The sequence below is a fragment of the Gobius niger genome (genome assembly GCF_951799975.1).
Source record: "Gobius niger genome assembly, chromosome: 23".
Classification (NCBI taxonomy): domain Eukaryota; kingdom Metazoa; phylum Chordata; class Actinopteri; order Gobiiformes; family Gobiidae; genus Gobius; species Gobius niger.
Window position 1 is genome coordinate 917,457 of NC_136874.1, and position 24,163 is coordinate 941,619.

Sequence of the window (24,163 nt, forward strand, 5' to 3'; positions counted from 1 at the left end):
TGGATTTGAAACTTCTGCTGTCGATCACTGACCTGAATATGAGAAAAAAATGTATTGCAGGTTTTCTGTTATTTTATGTTTTCATGTCATAATAAGGTGTCATGTGCTTTCACCGACTAAATCTAAATAATGTCACATTTAAATGTATGGTTTATTTCGTGACATATTAGTTACTCATTTTTTTCTGAGGGAATTTTGAATTGTGTTTAACTTTTGAATAAGCTATTGATGTTACTCAAGTCAATGCCTGTGCTGTAGACCTGTTCTCTTCATAATAGTATTGAGATGTTTTCTTATTTATATGACTCTGGCCTCTTTTAGCCTCACTACAACTGTGTACTAAGTATATGGACACGCAGTATCTCTTTATTTTGTATTTTCTGAGTAGTTTGTAGTAGCTCAGATGAATTAACCTCTTAACCCCCATCTGAACCGAGCACATTTTCTCCAGTGTGGCTTTACACAAATCTAAAAGCTTCATTTAAAAATGGAAAAGGAACCAAAACACAATCATTTAAGCTACGATGCTGGTAAAAGTCCAATATAATACGGCCCTAACTTTTCATAAACCTGAACAGTGTGGTTATATTTACAATCTCATAAATAATGTTACAAATCAATACGAGAGTGCATTAGCCGTGAGGGACGTTAGCAACATTAGCAACATTAGCAACATTAGCCAGTAGCTACAGCAGTTTGATTCTTTTTTCTGCAGCTACATTTCGCTCCGCGTGGACCTGGTGTGTGTCTTTATTTTTAGAAGCTGGGTTAGTTTTACAGATTAATTAAACTTTTGGGCATAAAACCGCTTCAGAATCGCCTGAGCCGTTAGCCGCTAGCTAGCCGCTCGTTAGCGGCTAGCCGCTAGTTAGCAACATTAGCCTGTGGCTTGTAAACACTGCAGACCCAGTGCTGAGGAAAGAAGATGATATTTAGCTCTGGTTTAGGGAGTGCAGTCTGAGATAAAGTCAGCTTTATGTGGAATATCTGAACTATTCTGCAGTTTGTTGGTCTTTGCAGAGTCAGACTGAGGTAAGATGAGACACTTATTAAAAAAAAAGTATAAAACAGATACAAAATGTGACCCTTTACACACATTGTGGGACGTTTTCTACTTGTTTGCATTTTCAAAAATCGTCTCGTAAATGGTTTTAAAGATGCTGGTCTAAAATGTACCTCCAGATTTAAAGATGAATACTTTTATACATTTTAGTGTCTCCCATTTAATGTAATATTTAATTTAAATTGCTTGTCAGTTATAGACCCAGAGCCACCAACAAACAAATGCAAAACAATAGAATTAAGATTAAAATGTTCTGTAGTTTATCATTCATTGTTTCTTAAGGACCAGAGGCGGCTCTTTACCACTTTTACCTCATTTTATTTCTCCTTTGAAAACCCCAAGATAGTTGTGTTTATTCAAGAAGAAATCTGCCTAAACTTAATCTACTTTTGTACTGATCAAAATGACCAGGAAACAAAATGGGCCGACATGTATTTGTTTTTTGTGACGATTGTTTTTGTGATCAGGCCAAAAATTCACTTCAAGTCGTAAAAAACTAAAATGATTTGTCAGACAGTTACAGCCTCTTTGTTTTCACTTTTATTCACAAACACCTTTAGCAAAGTGTACATTTCTCTGCCTTTGTAATTCTAGATGATTGGCTGTACTTATATTACAGTTAGATTAAAAAGAGCCAGTCTATTGAGCGGCGAGATCTTGAGTCATTGCTAAAGAAACCCTGTGACCAGGACTAGAACCTGGGACTAGAACCTGTGACCTCATCCTGCTGAGCTGCTCGGGCGTGTGCGTCTCACGTGTCGCGCTGTAACTGGAGCTCCTCGTACGAGCTCGGATACAGTTTCTCGGCCTCTGTCCCGGAGACAGAGTGAAGAGTTAAAGCCACTTTGTCCCTCACACGTTCACCAAGAGAGACAAATCTCAGAGCGGGGGTGAAGGGGTTAACAATAACAGGAATAATCCTGCATTAGTCTTACAAAGCGCTTTACAATGTCGCGCTTTATTCATTCACTCCAGACTCAGTAAGGGTAAGCTGCTATAGTAGCCACAGGTGCCCTGAGGTAGACTGATGGAAGCGAGGTTTGTTTTTTGTCCAATATTTGTCACATTTTTTTCACTTACGTTTTTTCTACTTTGTCCCTCATTTTTGCTCATATTTAAATACTAATATCTTCCCTATTCATACCAATTTTGTATTGTTTTTTTCTAACACAATTTCCCGTCATTTTTTCCCAAATTATTCCCCATTTTCCCCACGTTTCGTGACATTGGAGATGAACCCGATATTGTAAATGTGCAGCTTATTGTTTTCTGGTTGGCGACGACACATATTTTAGTATCGGTATCAGAAAAAGTATCGTTCAGGTATCGGTATGAAAAACCAAGTATCTTTAAAGAACTGGTATCGATAATAATGTAACGATGTCCAGCTGAAGTCACTAACAAAGAAAGGAGGTGAAGATGTAATATTTAATATGGAATATAACAAAACGACTTTGTAAAACATGGACCAAGAGTCCAGATGCTTGGTAAAAGTTTCCATGTATTTTTCTATTGTTATATTGGTGTAGTCGACCTGTCGAAGGTAAATGTTTTTGTTTTCTCATGTATAAATGAGATAAAGTAAGAATAGTGGGTGTCACCGGGGGGGTTCTTTCATACCCCTGACTCTCCCCTTACAGTCGTCCTCTCTCGTTGCCATGACGCCGCGGTGTTGATGAGTGACCGGTGTTTGTTAATCTCTCAGGATCCGGTTTCCACAGACGCCGTTGCCGTGGAGACGCCCTGGATTATAAAGACACCGGACTCGGAGAAACAAACGGCATTTCCTCAAACGCCACTTCTACGACCTCTGCTTCGACATGGTAGGACCAATATATATATAATATATATATACAGGATAATATACAATATATATGTGCAACGTACTGCAGGATTTTAGCTCTGACTGAATGATTTACGCACATCTGTAACTTTTGTTTTAGGCTGAGGCGATAAAGACTTTATTGTGGAGATTCTTCTGTTGCATCAGCTGATGAACTTACTTATTTTAGGTCTAAACCTTTTAAAGCCAAATAAAAGAAAACTTGGTCACAAACTGAACATAATTGGATGAATTATTAACATATTAGAGATTCATTAACTATGCAGAAGCTTCAAACACTCCCTTTTGTATCCCAGCGTCAAACATCGTTCTGACCGAGGGCATTTTCTCCTGTTCGGCTTTACCCAAATCTAAAAGCTTCTGGACTGGAGAGCAACAGTGTAACGCCTCATTTGAAAGCTAAGACCTACAAAAGTGATTTTAACTGACTTTTATATTTTTTTTGCCAGTATATCGTGCTGTTGTATTCATTCTGCCTGTTGCTCTGTAGATAAAAAGATGTAGGATTTTCCTGAGCTGTAAAATGTACTAATTAATAAAGTCTGATCATAATGAGCTGAATGTTTTCCTCGTCTCCGCAGCGCGAGTGTATCTCCGTGCACGTGGGCCAGGCCGGCGCTCAGATCGGCAATGCATGCTGGGAGCTGTACTGCCTGGAGCACGGCATCCAGCCCGACGGCCAGATGCCGAGCGACAAGACGATCGGCGGCGGAGACGACTCCTTCAACACCTTCTTCAGCGAGACGGGAGCCGGGAAACACGTGCCCAGAGCCGTGTTCGTGGACCTGGAGCCCACGGTGATCGGTCAGAGAGCAGGGCCCGTCCATTTATACGTGAGGGAGTCATAGCCACAGAGCAGCACACGAGCTAACCACTGGGGGGCGCTACCGTAGATGTACGAGCATGTGTGGAGACAGTTAGCGGTAGCATTAGCCAACAAACATCGCAGATTATGAACCATACAGATGTTTCCACACTGAAGGTCAAAGGGCAAAGCTTAGATGAGTTTTGTAGGTCTTAGCTTTCAAATGAGCCGTTACACTGGCCTACGCGGGTGGGGGGTAAGAGGTTAAATTAAGCTCAGCCTGGACATTGGCCGATCTCTTTATTCACTTGGTTTGAATGTTTTGTGTCCAGACGAGGTGCGCACCGGCACGTACCGGCAGCTGTTCCACCCGGAGCAGCTGATCACCGGGAAGGAGGACGCCGCCAACAACTACGCCCGCGGGCACTACACCATCGGCAAGGAGATCATCGACCTGGTGCTGGACCGCATCCGCAAACTGGTGAGTGCAGAGAGCGGAGGTATTTACGCTGCCCCTGAACGCCTCACACTCTGCACTCTGTGTCCGCAGGCTGACCAGTGCACCTCACACTCTGTACTCTGTGTCTGCAGGCTGACCAGTGCTCCTCACACTCTGTACTCTGTGTCTGCAGGCTGACCAGTGCTCCTCACACTCTGTACTCTGTGTCTGCAGGCTGACCAGTGCTCCTCACACTCTGTACTCTGTGTCCGCAGGCTGACCAGTGCACCTCACACTCTGTACTCTGTGTCCGCAGGCTGACCAGTGCACCTCACACTCTGTACTCTGCGTCCGCAGGCTGACCAGTGCACCTCACACTCTGTACTCTGTGTCTGCAGGCTGACCAGTGCACCTCACACTCTGTACTCTGTGTCCGCAGGCTGACCAGTGCTCCTCACACTCTGTACTCTGTGTCCGCAGGCTGACCAGTGCTCCTCACACTCTGTACTCTGTGTCCGCAGGCTGACCAGTGCTCCTCACACTCTGTACTCTGTGTCCGCAGGCTGACCAGTGCACCTCACACTCTGTACTCTGTGTCCGCAGGCTGACCAGTGCTCCTCACACTCTGTACTCTGTGCCCGCAGGCTGACCAGTGCTCCTCACACTCTGTACTCTGTGTCCGCAGGCTGACCAGTGCACCTCACACTCTGTACTCTGTGTCCGCAGGCTGACCAGTGCTCCTCACACTCTGTACTCTGTGTCCGCAGGGTGACCAGTGCTCCTCACACTCTGTACTCTGTGTCCGCAGGCTGACCAGTGCACCGGGCTGCAGGGCTTCCTGATCTTCCACTCGTTCGGAGGAGGCACCGGCTCCGGCTTCACGTCTCTGCTGATGGAGCGCCTCTCCGTCGACTACGGGAAGAAGTCTAAGCTGGAGTTCGCCATTTACCCGGCGCCACAGGTGAGAGTGCCGGTGTTTCTGAAAAAAAAAAAAACATTTAAAAAAGTGGAGACAAATTTAGAAAACTGTAACGTCTGTGATGATTCTTTGGTTTCAGGTGTCCACTGCGGTGGTGGAGCCCTACAACTCCATCCTGACCACCCACACCACCCTGGAGCACTCCGACTGTGCCTTCATGGTGGACAACGAGGCCATCTACGACATCTGCCGCAGGAACCTGGACATCGAGCGTCCCACCTACACCAACCTGAACCGTCTGATCGGGCAGATCGTGTCCTCCATCACGGCGTCTCTGCGCTTCGACGGCGCCCTGAACGTGGACCTCACGGAGTTCCAGACCAATCTGGTGCCCTACCCTCGCATCCACTTCCCCCTCGCCACCTACGCCCCGGTCATCTCCGCAGAGAAGGCCTACCACGAGCAGCTGTCCGTGGCCGAGATCACCAACGCCTGCTTCGAACCGGCCAATCAGATGGTGAAGTGCGACCCTCGCCACGGCAAATACATGGCGTGTTGTCTTCTGTACCGCGGAGACGTCGTCCCCAAAGACGTCAACTCCGCCATCGCCACCATCAAAACCAAACGCACCATCCAGTTCGTGGACTGGTGCCCCACGGGCTTCAAGGTGGGCATCAACTACCAGCCGCCCACAGTGGTGCCCGGAGGAGACCTGGCCAAAGTGCAGAGGGCCGTGTGCATGCTGAGCAACACCACCGCCATCGCAGAGGCCTGGGCGCGGCTCGACCACAAGTTCGACCTCATGTACGCCAAGAGGGCCTTCGTGCACTGGTACGTGGGCGAGGGCATGGAGGAGGGGGAGTTCTCCGAGGCCCGGGAGGATATGGCCGCTCTGGAGAAGGATTACGAGGAGGTGGGCACGGACAGCATCGAGGGGGAGGAGGAGGAGGGAGAGGAGTACTAGGCGTCTTCGCCGTGTGTGGAAAAGAGTCACAGTAAACTACATTGATATAAGTTTTGTCTGTTTCTTTCCCTGTGCCGTTTCACTCACTTTTATCTAATAAAATGTGTCACTTTCACAAAAGTCTGTTCTTATTTTGGGGATATTTATACAGTAACAGTAAAAGCCGTGTCCTCTGCACTGCAGTCACACAAAGGATTCTGTTAAACAACAAATAAACGTATGTTTCTTTATTTTTTTTATCAAATACAAAGAAAAGGAAATATGAACAAAAAGGAAGAAACCGACCCACATCCTCTCTCTACACCAGGGGTTCCTAAAGTGGGGGTCGCCAGATGATTTTAAGATGAAATAGAAATAAAAATGCTCCTATTTTTAGAATATTTTTCAGTGTATAGCAGCATATAATGTGAATCCTTTCAAATATTAATTATAAGCATCTAAAATACCTATTAACTTGATTTTAAAAAGTGTTTTAGAAGTAGTTTTGCCCTAAAATAGCATAAGAGGGAATAACTTCATGTAATGGGGTCCCGAGTTGTTTTAGTGTCACCAGTGGTTCCTAAAAACTACATAAATCAGATTTAATGTCTGGTTAAATGATATGTATTTATAATTTTAATTGTGTTTATTGTCATCAGTTCAAAAATCTATAAGATCACATAAGAATTTTTCGGTCACTCTTTATGTTGCTTTTTCGTCACACATTTTTATCAGTTAGTCTTTTTGTTGCGTTTGCGTCACTTTCTTGGTTAACTGTATTTGTACCTAACGCTAAGTGACGCCTTGTGTGTTGATAAAAGTAAATATATTTTTTGAAATAATCGTGACTATCAAAATTCATGTACTTCCGCATTACGCCCCGTTTCCGCTCCCGCTCAAGCACGTTCAAACTGACGCACGGACCACGCCCCCCGCCACAAAAGTATAAAAAGAAAATCCCGTCTTCCCGCTGCCATTGTGAGCTGCCTTTACGACAGACGCATTACAGTCGGTGTAGAGGAGAAAACAGTCAACAAAATGGTGAGTCATTACCGTTATCTCCCCGTTTTTCTTCATACAGTAGAGCAGCACTTTCCTACTTCCGGCCAGCCTCGAGATTCAGAGAAACGTGTTTTTTATTCAGTCTTTTTTCGAGCTTTACCGGCGGGAACTCCTGCGCAACTTTTGTCATGACGCAGTTGTTCGGGAAATCGGAGGGAACTGTTTGAGAAACGCCTTTCCCCCCATTTTTCCACAGTCAAATTCTCTTTGTGACGCAGCAAGGTCGATTCTACAGAAGCTAGATTCCGAACATTCATCTGCGTTTCGCTTCGCAGGCCTCGTATCGTGATGGAAATAAATCTGCAGTAGCTTCACGTCGAACTTTTGGCGACTCTAATGACGTTGTTTTAATGCGTGGGCTTGAAATCTAAAAGCAGCCGGGTTTGTGATGCGTTTTTGGGCTCGGCAATCCTCAAATCCACAAGAGAATGCGCGCTGGGGTGTTGGCCTAAACCACGAGGCGCCATCATTTTAAGCAGCCCATGGCGTTTTGGCGCTGTGGGGGAGGGAGGCGCACCTTTTTCCGGCTTAACTTATTCCCCCGGCCCTCCCCCGGTGGGTTTTCACCGGTTTTCTGCTCGTTTGTGGGCCGATCCGCGGGAGGGGAGTGATTAAGCGGGTTATTTTGCTTTAGCTTTAGCATTTTTTTTTCCGCCAAGGATCGGACGCCATTTTTTTTTCCTAGGATGGGAAAGGCCACATTTGCATATCGACTCCCTGATTGGTCGAGACTACGCTATTGCTATATACATTAAGTGTAGGATTAGGGTCTAGTATGCGGTTAGTTTGGATTAGTTTAATCTCTTAACCCCTATCTGAACCATTTTGTCCAGTTCTGCTTTACTCAAATCTGAAAGCTCCTTGACTGGAGAGCAGCAGTGGATGCCTCATTTGAAAGCTAAGACCCACAAATGTGATCTTAACTGCCACATTGTCGCCGCGTTTTTCTCGACACTTTTTTTCTTCTTGCATTTCCGTAGTTTTATTTTTTTGCTTTTAGTTGTACTTTTTTTTTTTTTTACTTTTTTTTTTTTTTTTGTCATACGATTTTCGATCCGGGTATCTGCAGAACATGTGCTTAGTTCAGGCGGGGGTTAGAATGTTAAGCTAGCGTAGTTTTGTTGAGGTGACGTCATGGTTGTAGCTCCACTCATTGGCTGCGAATGTCGGCCTTTCCCATCCTAGGAAAAAAAATGTCGCGGAGGGGCTTGCTGCGTAATCACGTCCCTCTACTAAACTGTGCCAAAGTGCGTGCCAAAGTCTCATAACGGGAACCGCCCCGACTTGCCTCCCCCTGCAGTAACGCGGCTCTTACGTGACACAGCGGCCCTGCTAAAGCCATAAAGATTAAGGCGCGTGATTCATATTTGCATTTGCCTGACCTTTGTCCCCCCTCTTTTACAGCGTGAGTGTATTTCCATGCACGTGGGCCAGGCCGGTGTCCAGATGGGCAATGCATGCTGGGAGCTGTACTGCCTGGAGCACGGCATCCAGCCCGACGGTCAGATGCCCAGCGACAAGACGCTCGGAGGCGGAGACGACTCGTTCAATACGTTTTTCAGTGAGACGGGAGCCGGGAAACACGTGCCCAGAGCCGTGTTCATCGACTTGGAGCCCACGGTTATAGGTGAGGCATAAACGAGTCCTGTTTTCAGCCATGACACTTAGTAGTTCAATACACTGAGGCGGGGAAGTGAATGCCATGAAAAACAAGACATTAATGCCCCAGAACTATCTTTAAAACACAAGGCCACCCCCTGTGAGTTGTCAAGTGTGTTAAGTTTGCCTGCTCTTGTTTCCAGACGAGGTGCGCACCGGCACTTACCGACAGCTCTTCCACCCCGAGCAGCTGATCACCGGGAAGGAAGATGCCGCCAATAACTACGCCCGCGGACACTACACCATCGGCAAAGAGATCATCGACATCGTCCTGGACAGAGTTCGCAAACTGGTGCGTACGCCTCGCCGCTCGAACCCCGCGTTCCATCAGAGAACGTGTCTGACCCGTTTTGTGTCCGCAGGCTGACCAGTGCACCGGGCTGCAGGGCTTCCTCATCTTCCACTCGTTCGGAGGAGGCACCGGCTCCGGCTTCACGTCTCTGCTCATGGAGCGCCTCTCCGTCGACTACGGGAAGAAGTCTAAGCTGGAGTTCGCCGTGTACCCAGCTCCACAGGTGAGCCCTGGCACAACAGTTGGTGATGAAGCCACAAAGATCTGGTACTTTTTAAATATAGGCCTGTTTTCTGACTAGGGCTGGGTCCTGTTTATACCAGACTGCACATTGCATTTAGTTCACCTTTATACATTTTATTCAATTTATGGAGCTTCATTGAGTTTCAACCTTGTAATGCGTTTTTCTGGAAACTCAAAGGCCATTTCTTAAAAGTGCGAGATACAAAGCTACCAGGTTAGTCCTGACACTGTCCGGTGCAAACACGAGCTGAGGAACTGGAGTTTCAGGGACTGTCCAAATGAACTGATAGTAATGATCCTTTGGTTTCAGGTGTCCACTGCGGTGGTGGAGCCCTACAACTCCATCCTGACCACCCACACCACCCTGGAGCACTCCGACTGTGCCTTCATGGTGGACAACGAGGCCATCTACGACATCTGCCGCAGGAACCTGGACATCGAGCGTCCCTCTTACACCAACCTGAACCGTCTGATCGGGCAGATCGTGTCCTCCATCACGGCGTCTCTGCGCTTCGACGGCGCCCTGAACGTGGACCTCACGGAGTTCCAGACCAACTTGGTGCCCTACCCTCGCATCCACTTCCCCCTCGCCACCTACGCCCCGGTCATCTCCGCAGAGAAGGCCTACCACGAGCAGCTGTCTGTGGCCGACATCACAAACGCCTGCTTCGAACCGGCCAATCAGATGGTGAAGTGCGACCCTCGCCACGGCAAATACATGGCGTGTTGTCTTCTGTACCGCGGAGACGTCGTCCCCAAAGACGTCAACTCCGCCATCGCCACCATCAAGACCAAACGCTCCATCCAGTTCGTGGACTGGTGCCCCACGGGCTTCAAGGTGGGCATCAACTACCAGCCGCCCACAGTGGTGCCCGGAGGAGACCTGGCCAAAGTGCAGAGGGCCGTGTGCATGCTGAGCAACACCACCGCCATCGCAGAGGCCTGGGCGCGGCTCGACCACAAGTTCGACCTCATGTACGCCAAGAGGGCCTTCGTGCACTGGTACGTGGGCGAGGGCATGGAGGAGGGGGAGTTCTCCGAGGCCCGGGAGGATATGGCCGCTCTGGAGAAGGATTACGAGGAGGTGGGCATGGACAGCGTGGGAGACGAAGACGAGGAAGGAGAAGAGTACTAAAAAACCCCAAGAGAAATGTGCACATTCCATTACGCTGTTAACTTGAGCAAATAAATAAAAAGCAAATAAACCAATTCACGTGTTTGTCTTTCTGGTGTTTATAGAAAAGTGTTATCGTCCAAAGGGATTGGGTGTGTCTAACTTTACCCCACATTATTGACTCGTTTGCATTGATCCTCTGGTAGTTCGCATGTTTATTGGTCTGGAAAATGGTGGTTCATGGGGATCCTAAATAGTATGGCTGCAATGAGGAACTCCAGGAGAAAACCCTAAAATCAATCATGGCTGAACATTAACTGCCTGAAAAGTAAACATTAATAAATTATGTATTAAACATAAAATAAACTACGATTTCTTGAAAAAGTTGCAAGTCTAGACAGTTTAAGAAGAAAAAAATTGTCCACGTGATACGACCGTAGTCAAGGCGACCGAATGTGTTCTTCCGGGTTGTATCTAGCAACAACACGCCCCCAGACGAGGGAAAAGCGGATTAAACTCGTGCACACGGAGCAGAGGGATGGCCGGGGAGGTGGAAGATGATATTCCAGGTAATTTCCGTTATTCACACACTTTAAACCGCTGTCCGTGTCCGGAAACATGACGTTCTGCCGTAACGGGCGTTAGCTTTAGCCTCATGCTAACGGAGTTCCAGAGTTAGCGTCTTAACGGCTACAAACTCTTCTCATTACGCTTTAAAAGACCTCCAGGCTTCACAGCACTGTTTAAACAGCTCGAATTGTTCATTCCCTGTCGTGTTGTGTTACTCTCACATGTTTGAGGCACTTGGTGATAGTTTGGCAGAGTTGGCGCGCTTTAGTTTGCTAATGTTTCGGTTTGTCCCGGTCATATCGCAGCTACTACTGGAAGTGGTGTCGTAAATATGCGTTTTCAACAGAACTAGACCGTTCAAGCTCACTTTCAGGACGGTTTGTATCAGAAACGGGATAAACCACTAGTTAGTTGTTTAAATTAGCATAAATTATCAATATAAAGAAATGATGGAGATGGCAGAACTGTTCAGGGGCTGTATCAATGTATTTGTACTAAAGTGTAAACTGCCCCACATTCTGTAGCAGAAGATGTAAATAAATACACTATAATGATGCACTTTTACACCAAGTTTGGAATAACATGTTAAATACTTTACACCCTGACAATTAGCACAAGCTGTGTTATCCTTAAAAGTGGGGGGGTTAGTGCTGTCACAAGTTTCAGAGTCAGTTTTGTTGCATATAAACACATCTTCATAGATTTATCGTTATATATCGATCATTTATGTGACTCGTTTTCCCTTTCCTTCTGATACAGACCGTTCTGAAGGTGAAACTAAACCACTGCAGTTTCAAACTCTTACCAAGTGCATCACATTGAACAGAGCACATTTTCTCCAGTTGGGCTTTACCCAAATCTAAAAGCTTCTCAACTGAAGAGCAAAACGGTGCCTTGATGAACAAGTAGGGATTTAACCGCCCCTTTGTTACTGTCCAGCGGCTTCAGTTTCAGGTGTGTCATTAGCAAAGGCCTGTTAGTATGTCGAGCACTTTGTATATTTAAACATGTATGTGATGTTTATCTTTGTATAACGTGTTGTAATGTTCGACTGGGTTTCTTGCCAAACTAATTTTCATACGGGTACATATAAAGTAACCTAGCCTCATTTGAAAGCTAAGGACTTTATTCTTTATTAGGATCCCCATTAGCGCCCACAAGAGGTTGCTAGTCTTCCTGGGGTCCTGACACAATATAAAATTACAAAACAGTTAGAACAGAATACATGAATGTTACACATTTCATATAATCATGCAGCCTTATAGGACACATACAGGACACTTATAGGACACATATAACACACGGTGACTATGCTCACATGTACTGAGCTCATTGACCTTTTACTTTCAGCTTGAAGTGTGGTTTACTTTTAGTATTTCTAATATTAAAAGGAAGTGAGTTCCAGGCGTTTGCTCCTCTGTACAGAACAGTTCTTCTCATTGAGTTACTTTTGGGTCTGGGAACAACCAGAGTTTGTCGTCACTTGGCGAGTCACAAATCTGTGACAACACCCGCTGAATAAGAGTTTGTTAAACTAAAAAGTGGGCTGTTTGTCCATCAGAACTTTGTGCATGAACATGAGGAGCCTGGCCTGTAGTTTGGTCTCCTGAGCATCTCACAGACATTAGTGTGGAGTGGACAGTGAAGCACAACTCGAGCTGCTCTGTTCTCTGATCTGAAGTCTCTGAAGATGCTTTTGTGGAGCTTTGGACCACACTATAGGGCAGTGATGTAGGTGAGACAATACTATGCTTTGGACAACAGCTTCAGAACAGGAGTTGGGCAGTTTTAAGCAGAACATTCTTTGCCATAGCTTTACCTTTTCCCATCATACCAACAATATGATTAATCTGATCTGACCAAGACAATGACTGATCCAGTCTGACACCCATAGCTTTAATGAGACCTGCTCCACTAGTGCTCTCCCTAGTGACAGAGGAAGAGTATTGGTGTCTGATCAACACACTTTTTGTTTAATACAATACATTTAGTTTTAGACGTGTTTAGTGGACTACAAAACGGATCCTAATTTTATGTTTATGATGTCGCTTTTTTGTGTTTTCATCATGTTTTTGTTGCTTTTTCACTGTTCATTGTTTGTCACTTTTTCGTTGCTATTTTGAGACTTTTTTCATGAAGGTGTTAGATTTGGGTAAAGTGGAACTGGAGAAAGTGTGCTTGTTTAAAGCGGGGGTTAAGAGCTCGCTAACTCTGGAGCTCATGTTCAGAGTCTGGCGGTTTTCTCTCACCAACCCTGAAAAGAGACCCCCCCCCTCCTCCTGTTGTGAAATTATATTAAACACATTGATTTAGTGGCTTCATTGTTTGTCATAAAGAAAATCTAAATAAGTTTTATCTATTGACTTGTTTTATCTTCTCTTACAGAGTCCGGGGCAGTTTACACTTTTGGCAAAAGCAAATTTGCCGACAACGTTCCCAGTAAGTTCTGGCTGAAACATGACGTCCCCCTGAGAATGGCCTGTGGAGATGAGCACACCGCCTTCATCACCGGTACGGCTCCTCAGAAACATGTGTTACGTTACCATTACCGTGTGTAAAATGTCTGTATTACATGGTTTAGTCCCACACAGACCACGTTATCACTTCCTGCTGCTTGTGTTTCACTCATATTGGGCGAGTTTGACTTGTACTTAAGTAAAATGACCTCAAAGTAACTGTACTCCTTTACCCCAGCTGTGGTTCAAGTACAGTCGTGTCTCTCTCTGCAGAAAACGGGAAGCTGTTCGTGTTCGGCAGCAATAACTGGGGCCAGCTGGGCCTGGGCTCCAAGGTCACCGTGTCCAAACCCACCTGCGTCAAAGGTCAGTGTTTTTACCCAGAATCCTCCCGTTCGGTTCACGGAGACGTCACTCGCAGCTGCAGAGCTGTTTATAGACACTTCAGAGGGAAGTGGGACAAGAAGAGGCTTCAGAGGATATTTTCAGAGACTTTCACTTAACTGGAGCAACAAAAACAGACTTCATATACGGACTTTAACTCTGTCACCAGTCCCTCACTGGCTTCAGGAGCTTCTTCAGATTGATTCTAAAATTCTTACCCCTCATTCTCGCTGATCTGTCCCCCTGTCACTGATTAGTGTTAGTGATTTAGACAAAAAAATATCAGTATTGTTGGGGACTTTCTCGATAAAGATCAGAAATGTCAAAATGTGCTGTAAACATCTTAAATTACATCGCTTTGTCGCTCAAAAAGATGAACAGACTAAAAAACGGCAGGAAAAAGCTTTCTGCATTTTTCCCCCAATTTGTTTTTCCAAATTTCCCCCAATTTTTCCTAAACTTTCATTAAATTTTCCCAATTTTTTTTTCTCACAAATGTTTTCTAAATTTCCCCCAATGTCTTATTTTATTTTTCAAATAACTTATCTCTTTAGATGTTTTTTCCACATTTCTTGACATTGGTGATAAACTCGATAGATTCCGTTCTGATCTGCTGCTCTAGTTACTGAATGCTAAAGCTGTGCTAATGCTACCGATCACTTTATTTGCTTTGTGTGGTATATCAGCCGATTAGAAAACCTTTGACCTTGTGGATTTTCTGTGGATTTTCTCAGCCCTGAAGTCGGAGAGGGTCCACCTAGTGGCCTGTGGGAGGAACCACACTCTGGTCTGCACAGGTCGGTCTTTACGCCACATCATTGTCTTTCATCATTAGGGCTGGATACCGTTCATTTTTATCCCATTCGATGCTTTAACAATACTTGGTTTTCGATACTGATACCTGGACGATACTCTCTTCGATACCTATTGTAAAATATTTGTCATTTATTCCATAAAAGATTATTGACGAATGCTGCCCCTGGTCCAACAGCATCACAGCTTGGATCTAAAGATATTTGGCTTTTGGCTTCTTGCTTTCGATACTTTTATTTTTTTTTGTTCAGTGCCAGAGTGGTGTGTTTTAACGGTGCCAGCCCTACTCCTGAGTCTTTATCGTTGTGAAAGTTGTATAGTAAAGCGCCTGGGTGTTGCAGCTGATGGGAAGCTGTTTGCGAGCGGCGGGAACAGCGAGGGGCAGCTGGGGCTCGGAGACTGCGAGGAGCGCTCGACCTTCCACAGAATCCACCTCGACTCCAGCGAACCAATCAGAATGCTCGCTGCCGGCTCCAACACGTCGGCCGCGCTCACAGGTAAACGCCTCCTAAATCAGACTAACAACATTCAAACTAAGATGCTAAACTGTTCTTGTGTCAAAGAGAGCGGGCGGCTGTTCATGTGGGGCGATAACTCGGAGGGGCAGATCGGACTGGGCGCTCAGGGCCACGCCACCGCCCCTCAGGAGGTGTCTGTGGGCCGTCCCGTCCACTCGGTGTCCTGCGGGTACTACCACTCCGCTCTGGTCACAGGTGAGGAGGATTCACACAAAACATGTCCAATACCGCCTTTAACGGACTCCAATGATGTCCCAGAAGTAAACGTGTACAAGTTTAAATCTAAAACTATAACTGCAGTATGAAAATAACTCATTCAGCAGTAGCATATTGAAGTTGCTGTATGGAAGATGTTCAAATGTACAGTATGGCGGTTTTGTTTCCAGCGGACGGAGGCTTGTACACGTTTGGGGAGCGGGACTGTGGTAAACTGGGCCTGAGTACGGACCAGCTGAGCGGGCACAGACTCCCACAGAAGGTCAAAGCCATCAGCGACCCGGTGAGGCAGGTGTGCTGCGGGGGTGGGCACACGGTCGCCCTCACAGGTAAATATCCAGGCATTACATTTATTATTTGATTGTGTAATGATATAAACATGTGTTATTGGGTTTTCAGACGAGGACGTGTTCACCTTCGGCCTGGGACAGTACGGGCAGCTCGGACACGGCACCTTCATCTTCGAGTCCCGACACCCGCGTCACGTGGAACACTTCAGAAAGGGCCGAGTGAGTCACGTGAGCTGCGGCGAGAACCACACCGCCCTCGTCACAGGTGAACCACACACTTTACAATACTCAAACTTTAGGTTAGTGACACACCGCCCTCGTCACAGGTGAACCACACGCTTTACAATACTCAGACTTTAGGTTAATGACACCCCGCCCTCGTCACAGGTGAACCACACGCTTTACAATACTCAGACTTTAGATTAATGACACCCCGCCCTCGTCACAGGTGAACCACACACTTTACAATACTCAAACTTTAGGTTAGTGACACACCGCCCTCGTCACAGGTGAACCACACACTTTACAATACTCAAACTTTAGATTAATGACACACCGCCCTCGTCACAGGTGAACCACACACTTTACAATACTCAAACTTTAGGTTAATGACACCCCGCCCTCGTCACAGGTGAACCACTCGCTTTACAATACTCAGACTTTAGATTAATGACACACCGCCCTCGTCACAGGTGAACCACTCGCTTTACAATACTCAAACTTTAGGTTAATGACACCCCGCCCTCGTCACAGGTGAACCACTCGCTTTACAATACTCAGACTGTAGGTTAATGACACCCCGCCCTCATCACAGGTGAACCACACGCTTTACAATACTCAAACTTTAGATTAATGACACCCCGCCCTCGTCACAGGTGAACCACACACTTTACAATACTCAAACTTTAGGTTAATGACACCCCGCCCTCGTCACAGGTGAACCACTCGCTTTACAATACTCAGACTTTAGGTTAATGACACCCCGCCCTCGTCACAGGTGAACCACTCGCTTTACAATACTCAAACTTTAGGTTAATGACACCCCGCCCTCGTCACAGGTGAACCACACACTTTACAATACTCAGACTTTAGATTAATGACACCCCGCCCTCGTCACAGGTGAACCACACACTTTACAATACTCAGACTTTAGATTATTGACACCCCGCCCTCGTCACAGGTGAACCACTCGCTTTACAATACTCAGACTGTAGGTTAATGACACCCCGCCCTCATCACAGGTGAACCACACGCTTTACAATACTCAAACTTTAGATTAATGACACCCCGCCCTCGTCACAGGTGAACCACACGCTTTACAATACTCAGACTTTAGGTTAATGACACCCCGCCCTCGTCACAGGTGAACCACTCGCTTTACAATACTCAAACTTTAGGTTAATGACACCCCGCCCTCGTCACAGGTGAACCACACACTTTACAATACTCAGACTTTAGATTAATGACACCCCGCCCTCGTCACAGGTGAACCACACGCTTTACAATACTCAGACTTTAGATTAATGACACCCCGCCCTCGTCACAGGTGAACCACACGCTTTACAATACTCAGACTTTAGGTTAATGACACCCCGCCCTCGTCACAGGTGAACCACTCGCTTTACAATACTCAAACTTTAGGTTAATGACACCCCGCCCTCGTCACAGGTGAACCACTCGCTTTACAATACTCAGACTTTAGATTAATGACACCCCGCCCTCGTCACAGGTGAACCACACACTTTACAATACTCAGACTTTAGATTAATGACACCCCGCCCTCGTCACAGGTGAACCACTCGCTTTACAATACTCAGACTTTAGATTAATGACACCCCGCCCTCGTCACAGGTGAACCACTCGCTTTACAATACTCAGACTTTAGATTAATGACACCCCGCCCTCGTCACAGGTGAACCACTCGCTTTACAATACTCAGACTTTAGATTAATGACACCCCGCCCTCGTCACAGGTGAACCACACGCTTTACAATACTCAGACTTTAGGTTAATGACACCCCGCCCTCGTCACAGGTGAACCACTCGCTTTACAATACTCAAACTTTAGGTTAATGACACCCCGCCCTCGTCACAGGTGAACCACACACTTTACAATACTCAGACTTTAGATTAATGACACCCCGCCCTCGTCACAGGTGAACCACACGCTTTACAATACTCAGACTTTAGATTAATGACACCCCGCCCTCGTCACAGGTGAACCACACGCTTTACAATACTCAGACTTTAGGTTAATGACACCCCGCCCTCGTCACAGGTGAACCACTCGCTTTACAATACTCAAACTTTAGGTTAATGACACCCCGCCCTCGTCACAGGTGAACCACACACTTTACAATACTCAGACTTTAGATTAATGACACCCCGCCCTCGTCACAGGTGAACCACTCGCTTTACAATACTCAGACTTTAGATTAATGACACCCCGCCCTCGTCACAGGTGAACCACACGCTTTACGATACTCAGACTTTAGATTAATGACACCCCGCCCTCGTCACAGGTGAACCACACGCTTTACAATACTCAGACTTTAGATTAATGACACCCCGCCCTCGTCACAGGTGAACCACACGCTTTACGATACTCAGACTTTAGGTTAATGACACCCCGCCCTCGTCACAGGTGAACCACTCGCTTTACAATACTCAGACTTTAGATTAATGACACCCCGCCCTCGTCACAGGTGAACCACACACTTTACAATACTCAGACTTTAGATTAATGACACCCCGCCCTCGTCACAGGTGAACCACACGCTTTACAATACTCAGACTTTAGATTAATGACACCCCGCCCTCGTCACAGGTGAACCACACACTTTACAATACTCAGACTTTAGGTTAATGACACCCCGCCCTCGTCACAGGTGAACCACACGCTTTACAATACTCAGACTTTAGATTAATGACACCCCGCCCTCGTCACAGGTGAACCACACGCTTTACAATACTCAGACTTTAGGTTAATGACGCCCCGCCCTCGTCACAGGTGAACCACTCGCTTTACAATACTCAAACTTTAGGTTAATGACACCCCGCCCTCGTCACAAGTGAACCACTCGCTTTACAATACTCAGACTTTAGGTTAATGACACCCCGCCCTCGTCACAGGTGAACCACACGCTTTACAATACTCAGACTTTAGATTAATGACACCCCGCCCTCGTCACAGGTGAACCACTCGCTTTGTCCCGCCCTGTATGAGCCTGTTTACACTCAGTTCTGTTCATCTGACTTGTATAAACCCTTGTGATTGTGGAGTTTTCTGAATGCTGACGTGTTCTGCGCAGACAGCGGTTTGCTCTACACCTTTGGCGACGGCCGACACGGGAAGCTGGCCCTGGGGGAGGAGAACTTCACCAACCAGTTCAAGCCCACGCTGTGTCCGCGCTTCCTCAAGTTCAGCGTCCGAGCCGTGAGTGAATAGAAAAGTATTGTCTGTAAAAAGAGAAAGGAATGATCTTAAGTAAAGGACCGGCCTGTCACAGAGTAAGGGATTGATGTACCCGCGTCCCGCCTGCAGGTGGCGTGCGGCGGCTGTCACATGGTGGTGCTGGCGAGGCCGCGGCAGGACGCGGAGCAGGAGCTGAGTCTGGAGGAAGACGATCGCACTGAGGACTTCTTGGAGCGGCCGTACGTGGAGCTTCTGGGCCACACCACGGACTCCTGCAGCCTGGACCGGAGCCTCTCCGCCCGGGTGCGCCGCAGGGAGAGGGTGGGTCCACCGCGGATCTTTAAACACTCTACAACGCTCAAGATCAACACAAACTCAGGACTCTGTGTCGTCTCCCCACAGGACAGGTCCCCGGAGCAGTTCGGGGCCATTTTCCGAAGTCTTCCCATGTCTGTGACCACGACCGGGCTGGTCCCGCCCCTTTCCGCCAATCAGAAAGTCAACCGATCAACCGCAGAGGAACAGAGGAAGGTTCAGAGCAAAGGACAGAAGGGTACGCTCATATAAAGAGGGGGTGTTCTGCTTTTTCCAGTCCCATAGCACCAGTCTATATCTCACTACAATGATGACAAACCTTCTGTTGGTCTGTAAATGCAGTAAATTAGAATAACTGCCTTGTATAAAATGTCTCTGTCAAAATGGCTGTAGTGAATGTCTTGAAATAGGCCTCTGTCTCTTTAAGAACCTCTGAGCCTTTAGACACGCCCCCTCCACACGCTGTCTGTGGCATCAGTGGGGAGGGGGTTCTGCTGAGGAGCAGTGGTTGGTTACTCGGCTGGTGACCAAAGCTCGGAGGCGTCTCCAGGAGGTGGGGGCGTTCCTAGGAGGACTCAGGCAAACCTATCCCTAAAATGGCCGCCATCAGAGTTTTTACAGATTACTCAGAAATATGTGAATGTGCCAAGGCAACACTTCAGGCATGTTTTTAATGAGGGAGTGACAGAATAACATGATGGAAAGCTTGAAAAAGTCAATTTTGCAGAATACCCCCCTTTAATACTGTTAAACTCATTATCAAAGTAATATTTTCATGACTAAAGTGAGACTCAGACTGTGACTAAACATCTGCAGATATTTTAGTCGACAGGATTAGAGACCAGACATTTGGAAAACTAGACTTGTTTTTCACAACAAACCTGCAAATGAGAGAGAGTCAATATAAAGCCCGAGTACCTACAGGAGTGACTGTATATTGAGTATCTATAGGAGTTACTGTATATTGAGTATCTATAGGAGTTACTGTATATTGAGTATCTACAGGAGTTACTGTATATTGAGTATCTATAGGAGTTACTGTATATTGAGTATCTACAGGAGTTACTGTATATTGAGTATCTATAGGAGTTACTGTATATTGAGTATCTATAGGAGTTACTGTATATTGAGTGTCTATAGGAGTTACTGTATATTGAGTACCTACAGGAGTGACTGTATATTGAGTGTCTATAGGAGTTACTGTATATTGAGTACCTACAGGAGTGACTGTATATTGAGTATCTACAGGAGTGACTGTATATTGAGTACCTACAGGAGTTACTGTATATTGAGTATCTATAGGAGTTACTGTATATTGAGTGTCTATAGGAGTTACTGTATATTGAGTACTTACAGGAGTTACTGTATATTGAGTACCTACAGGAGTTAATAGAAGCCTGAAGCAGAGAAAGTCGTTGAATCTGTGAATGCGATGATGGACATGGAGGTTTGTGTTCCAGGGGAGACGGTCAGCATGGCCGACAGCCTGACGGACTCGGAGAGCGCGGCCGGTTTAGGAGACACCACAGACTTCATGAACATGGTGAGACAAACAACAGGAAACACTCATATACAGTATATTATATGATATATTTATGTGTTTCTGTGTTTCTGTGTGTGTCCAGACCCACATGATGGAGATGAACCCCAACGATAAAAGCCTCTCCCTGTCCCCAGTGCAGAAGGTAAACATCTGTCTCTTCTCTTCAGTCGCTTCTTAGATGTTACAGTGATTCTGGATCTGAAGGCGAGACGCTGAGGGAAAACATCTGGCTGTGGAGATGTCAGAGTCAGACTTTAGCTGCAGTTTAATGCCTTAAATATAAGGAAAAGTGCAGTACAAGTTTTCTGTTCTTTTACTTTTATTATACGTTATTCACATTTTTTTCCAACATTTCCAATCTTTTCTGTCTTTTTTTTCTGAAATTATCAAATTAAAATTGTAGAAACATTTCAGAACGATTTTTGAAAAAAAATATCCACATTTTACAAACTTTTTCACACTTTTCCCCCCAAAAATAAATGTTCTAAATGTTTTGAACCTTTTCTAAACTGTTGAACATGGAAATCTCCGACTCACAGAGACAAACATGTTGTAATAAACATGTTAAACTCTCTGTTCTTGGCTCTTGTTCCGCTGAGACGTGTCGACAGCGTCTGTGATGTGGTGGTTTTCTCTTACTCGTGTCTTTGCTCTTTTGTCTCTGTTTCCGTTGCTTTGCTCTAACGCTCCTCTCTCCACTCTGGCCTTCGCGCTCGCTCAGAGGAAACGGAAACACGGTAAGGACGCGAAACTCCAGAAAGAGCAGCTCCGCAACCAGAGGAACTCCACGTCTTCCACCTCAAACGTTCCCAGCCACGCCCAGAGACTGAAACCGGCCAATCAGAAACAAGATAAAGAGAACAGGCGGGTCACGGTCAGAACGCTCCAGCCTGAGGCGGGAAAGGGCTCTGAAAACAAAGCTCTGAATGTGAGATCGGAGTCTCAGAAAGAGCTGCTGCCCGTGAAGGTCCAGAGCCGGCTGAGCTCAGAGAGCAGCGTCACCGATTCTGTAAACCTGGGCCGTCGACGAGCCAAAAATAAAGTCAAAAAGGAGAGTTCAGTGGGGAGCAGCATTAGCGAGTCGCAGGTTAAAGGCGTGGCACGGAAGAAAGACACAAAAGATGAGAAAAGCCTGGGCAAAAAGGAGAGTTCAGTGGATCGTAGCTTAGGGAGCAGCGCCGGCGAGTCCCGGGTTAAAGGAGGGGCACGAAAGAAAGACACAAAGGGGAAAGATGAGAAAAGCCTGGGCAAAAAGGAGAGTTCAGTGGATCGTAGCTTAGGGAGCAGCATTAGCGAGTCGCAGGTTAAAGGCGTGGCACGAAAGAAAGACACAAAAGATGAGAAAAGCCTGGGCAAAAAGGAGAGTTCAGTGGATCGTAGCTTAGGGAGCAGCGTTACTGAGTCGCAGGTTAAAGGCGTGGCACGAAAGAAAGACACAAAGGGAAAAGATGAGAAAAGCCTGGGCAAAAAGGAGAGTTCAGTGGATCGTAGCTTAGGGAGCAGCGTTACTGAGTCCCGGGTTAAAGGCGTGGCACGAAAGAAAGACACAAAAGATGAGAAAAGCCTGGGCAAAAAGGAGAAGAAGTCTGAAAAAGCCAAAACAGATCATTCGAAAAGTGTGAAGAAGGAATCTCAGACGAGCGAGTCGGAGGCGGGGGGCGGGGCGGGGGGCCGGGCGGGGCTGTTAGCCGGAGCGGCGGCGCTGGCGGCCGGAGCGACGTTAGTGACCGCGCTGACGGCGAGGAGCGAGTCCGAGAGGGAGGCCGGCGTGAGCATCAACGTCATCCCGGAGAGCCCCGACGTCACGGAGGAGAGCGGGAGGAAGAGGAGGACGACCGGGAAGGAGGAAGACGAGCAGAGAACGAGCGCGGACGTGAGCGAAGTGGAAGACGAGGAGGAGGAGGAGGGAGGGAGTGAGAGTACGGCGAAGAAAAGCGAGGGAGGAGGCAGTGAGGAAGAGGAGGAGGGAGGGAGTGAGAGTACAGCGAAGAAAAGCGAGGAAGAAGGCAGTGAGGAAGAGGAGGAGGGAGGGAGCGAGAGTACAGCGAAGAAAAGCGAGGAAGAAGGCAGTGAGGAAGAGGAGGAGGGAGGGAGTGAGAGTACGGCGAAGAAAAGCGAGGGAGGAGGCAGTGAGGAAGAGGAGGAGGGAGGGAGTGAGAGTACAGCGAAGAAAAGCGAGGGAGGAGGCAGTGAGGAAGAGGAGGAGGGAGGGAGCGAGAGTACAGCGAAGAAAAGCGAGGGAGGAGGCAGTGAGGAAGAGGAGGAGGGAGGGAGTGAGAGTACGGCGAAGAAAAGCGAGGGAGGAGGCAGTGAGGAAGAGGAGGAGGGAGGGAGTGAGAGTACAGCGAAGAAAAGCGAGGAAGAAGGCAGTGAGGAAGAGGAGGAGGGAGGGAGCGAGAGTACAGCAAAGAAATCTGCAGAAAGTGAGGAGGAGAGCGGAAGCACGGTGAAGAAGTCTGCAGAAGAAGAGAGCGAGGAAGAGGAGGAAGGGAGTGAGAGTACGGTAAAGAAGTCTGCAGAAAGTGAAGAGGAAGAGGAGGAGGAGGAAGGGAGTGAGAGTACGGTGAAGAAGTCTGCAGAAAGTGAAGAGGAGGAGGAGGAGAGTGGGAGCACGAATCAGGAGAGCGAGGAGGAGGAGGCCAGTGAGAGCACTGCAGGAAAAAGTGAGGAAGAAGGAGAGGAAGAAGAGGAGGAGGAGAGTGAGGAAGAAAGCGATAGCACCGCAGATAAGTCAGCAGAAGAAAGTGAAGAGGAGGAGGAGGAGGAAGGGAGTGAGAGCACGAACGATAGAAGTGCAGGAGAGAGTGAAGAGGAAGAGGAAAGTGACGTGGAAGAGGAGGAGGAGGAGACGGGAAGTGAAGAGGAGGAGAGCGAGGAGGAAGAGGAGGAGAGCAGTGAGGAGGAAGGGGAGAGTGAGGAAGAGGAGGAGACGGGAAGTGAAGAGGAGGAGAGTGATGAGGAGGAGAGCAGTGAGGAGGAGGTGAAGAGGAAGCCGCGGAGGGCAGGGGCTCGAGGTCAGGCCACGGGCGACGCAGAGGAGTTCTGAGACGAAGTGTTGCCACGGTGAAGACAAGCCGCCGTTTCCACGACAACTGACTCCTCCCCCCACCTGCTTGGAAACGAAGGCCTCTTCCTGTTTTCATTCTATTATTTAAAGTTTATGTGTGACGTTTTCTCCTTGTCTTTCTGTAACTGTTTCCTACTTTTGTCACAATAAAACTCTCTCTTTATGCTTCACTTTCTCGCCTGTTGCGTGGTTTT

The 24,163-nt window shown here is 47.0% G+C and overlaps 4 protein-coding genes across 4 annotated transcripts in view; all 4 read left to right on the forward strand.

Annotated features, from left to right (window-relative positions):
- The window catches only part of LOC306981943 (uncharacterized protein), a gene marked incomplete at its 5' end in the record, with an annotated part of 28,086 nt that overhangs the window by 2,178 nt on the left and 1,745 nt on the right, over nt 1-24,163 (forward strand). The gene's annotated exons all lie outside the window — the stretch shown is intronic.
- Nucleotides 2,826-6,054, forward strand: LOC306981876 (tubulin alpha-1A chain-like). The gene is made up of 5 exons (XM_079581605.1): nt 2,826-2,886; nt 3,488-3,710; nt 4,044-4,192; nt 4,959-5,111; nt 5,209-6,054. The coding sequence occupies exons 1-5, from the start codon at nt 2,884-2,886 to the stop codon at nt 6,031-6,033; spliced, it is 1,353 nt and encodes a 450-aa protein (XP_079437731.1). The 5' UTR covers nt 2,826-2,883; the 3' UTR covers nt 6,034-6,054.
- LOC306981875 (tubulin alpha chain-like) lies at nt 6,939-10,477 on the forward strand. Its single transcript, XM_079581604.1, has 5 exons — nt 6,939-7,053; nt 8,479-8,701; nt 8,877-9,025; nt 9,096-9,248; nt 9,579-10,477. The coding sequence occupies exons 1-5, from the start codon at nt 7,051-7,053 to the stop codon at nt 10,401-10,403; spliced, it is 1,353 nt and encodes a 450-aa protein (XP_079437730.1). The 5' UTR covers nt 6,939-7,050; the 3' UTR covers nt 10,404-10,477.
- rpgrb (retinitis pigmentosa GTPase regulator b) lies at nt 10,802-23,961 on the forward strand. Its single transcript, XM_079581652.1, has 15 exons — nt 10,802-10,951; nt 13,338-13,463; nt 13,682-13,774; nt 14,527-14,589; nt 14,947-15,102; nt 15,169-15,318; nt 15,510-15,668; nt 15,739-15,894; nt 18,941-19,065; nt 19,174-19,365; nt 19,447-19,597; nt 20,820-20,902; nt 20,985-21,044; nt 21,624-22,815; nt 23,293-23,961. Exons 1-15 carry the CDS (start codon nt 10,921-10,923, stop codon nt 23,946-23,948), a joined length of 3,393 nt encoding a protein of 1,130 aa, XP_079437778.1. The 5' UTR covers nt 10,802-10,920; the 3' UTR covers nt 23,949-23,961.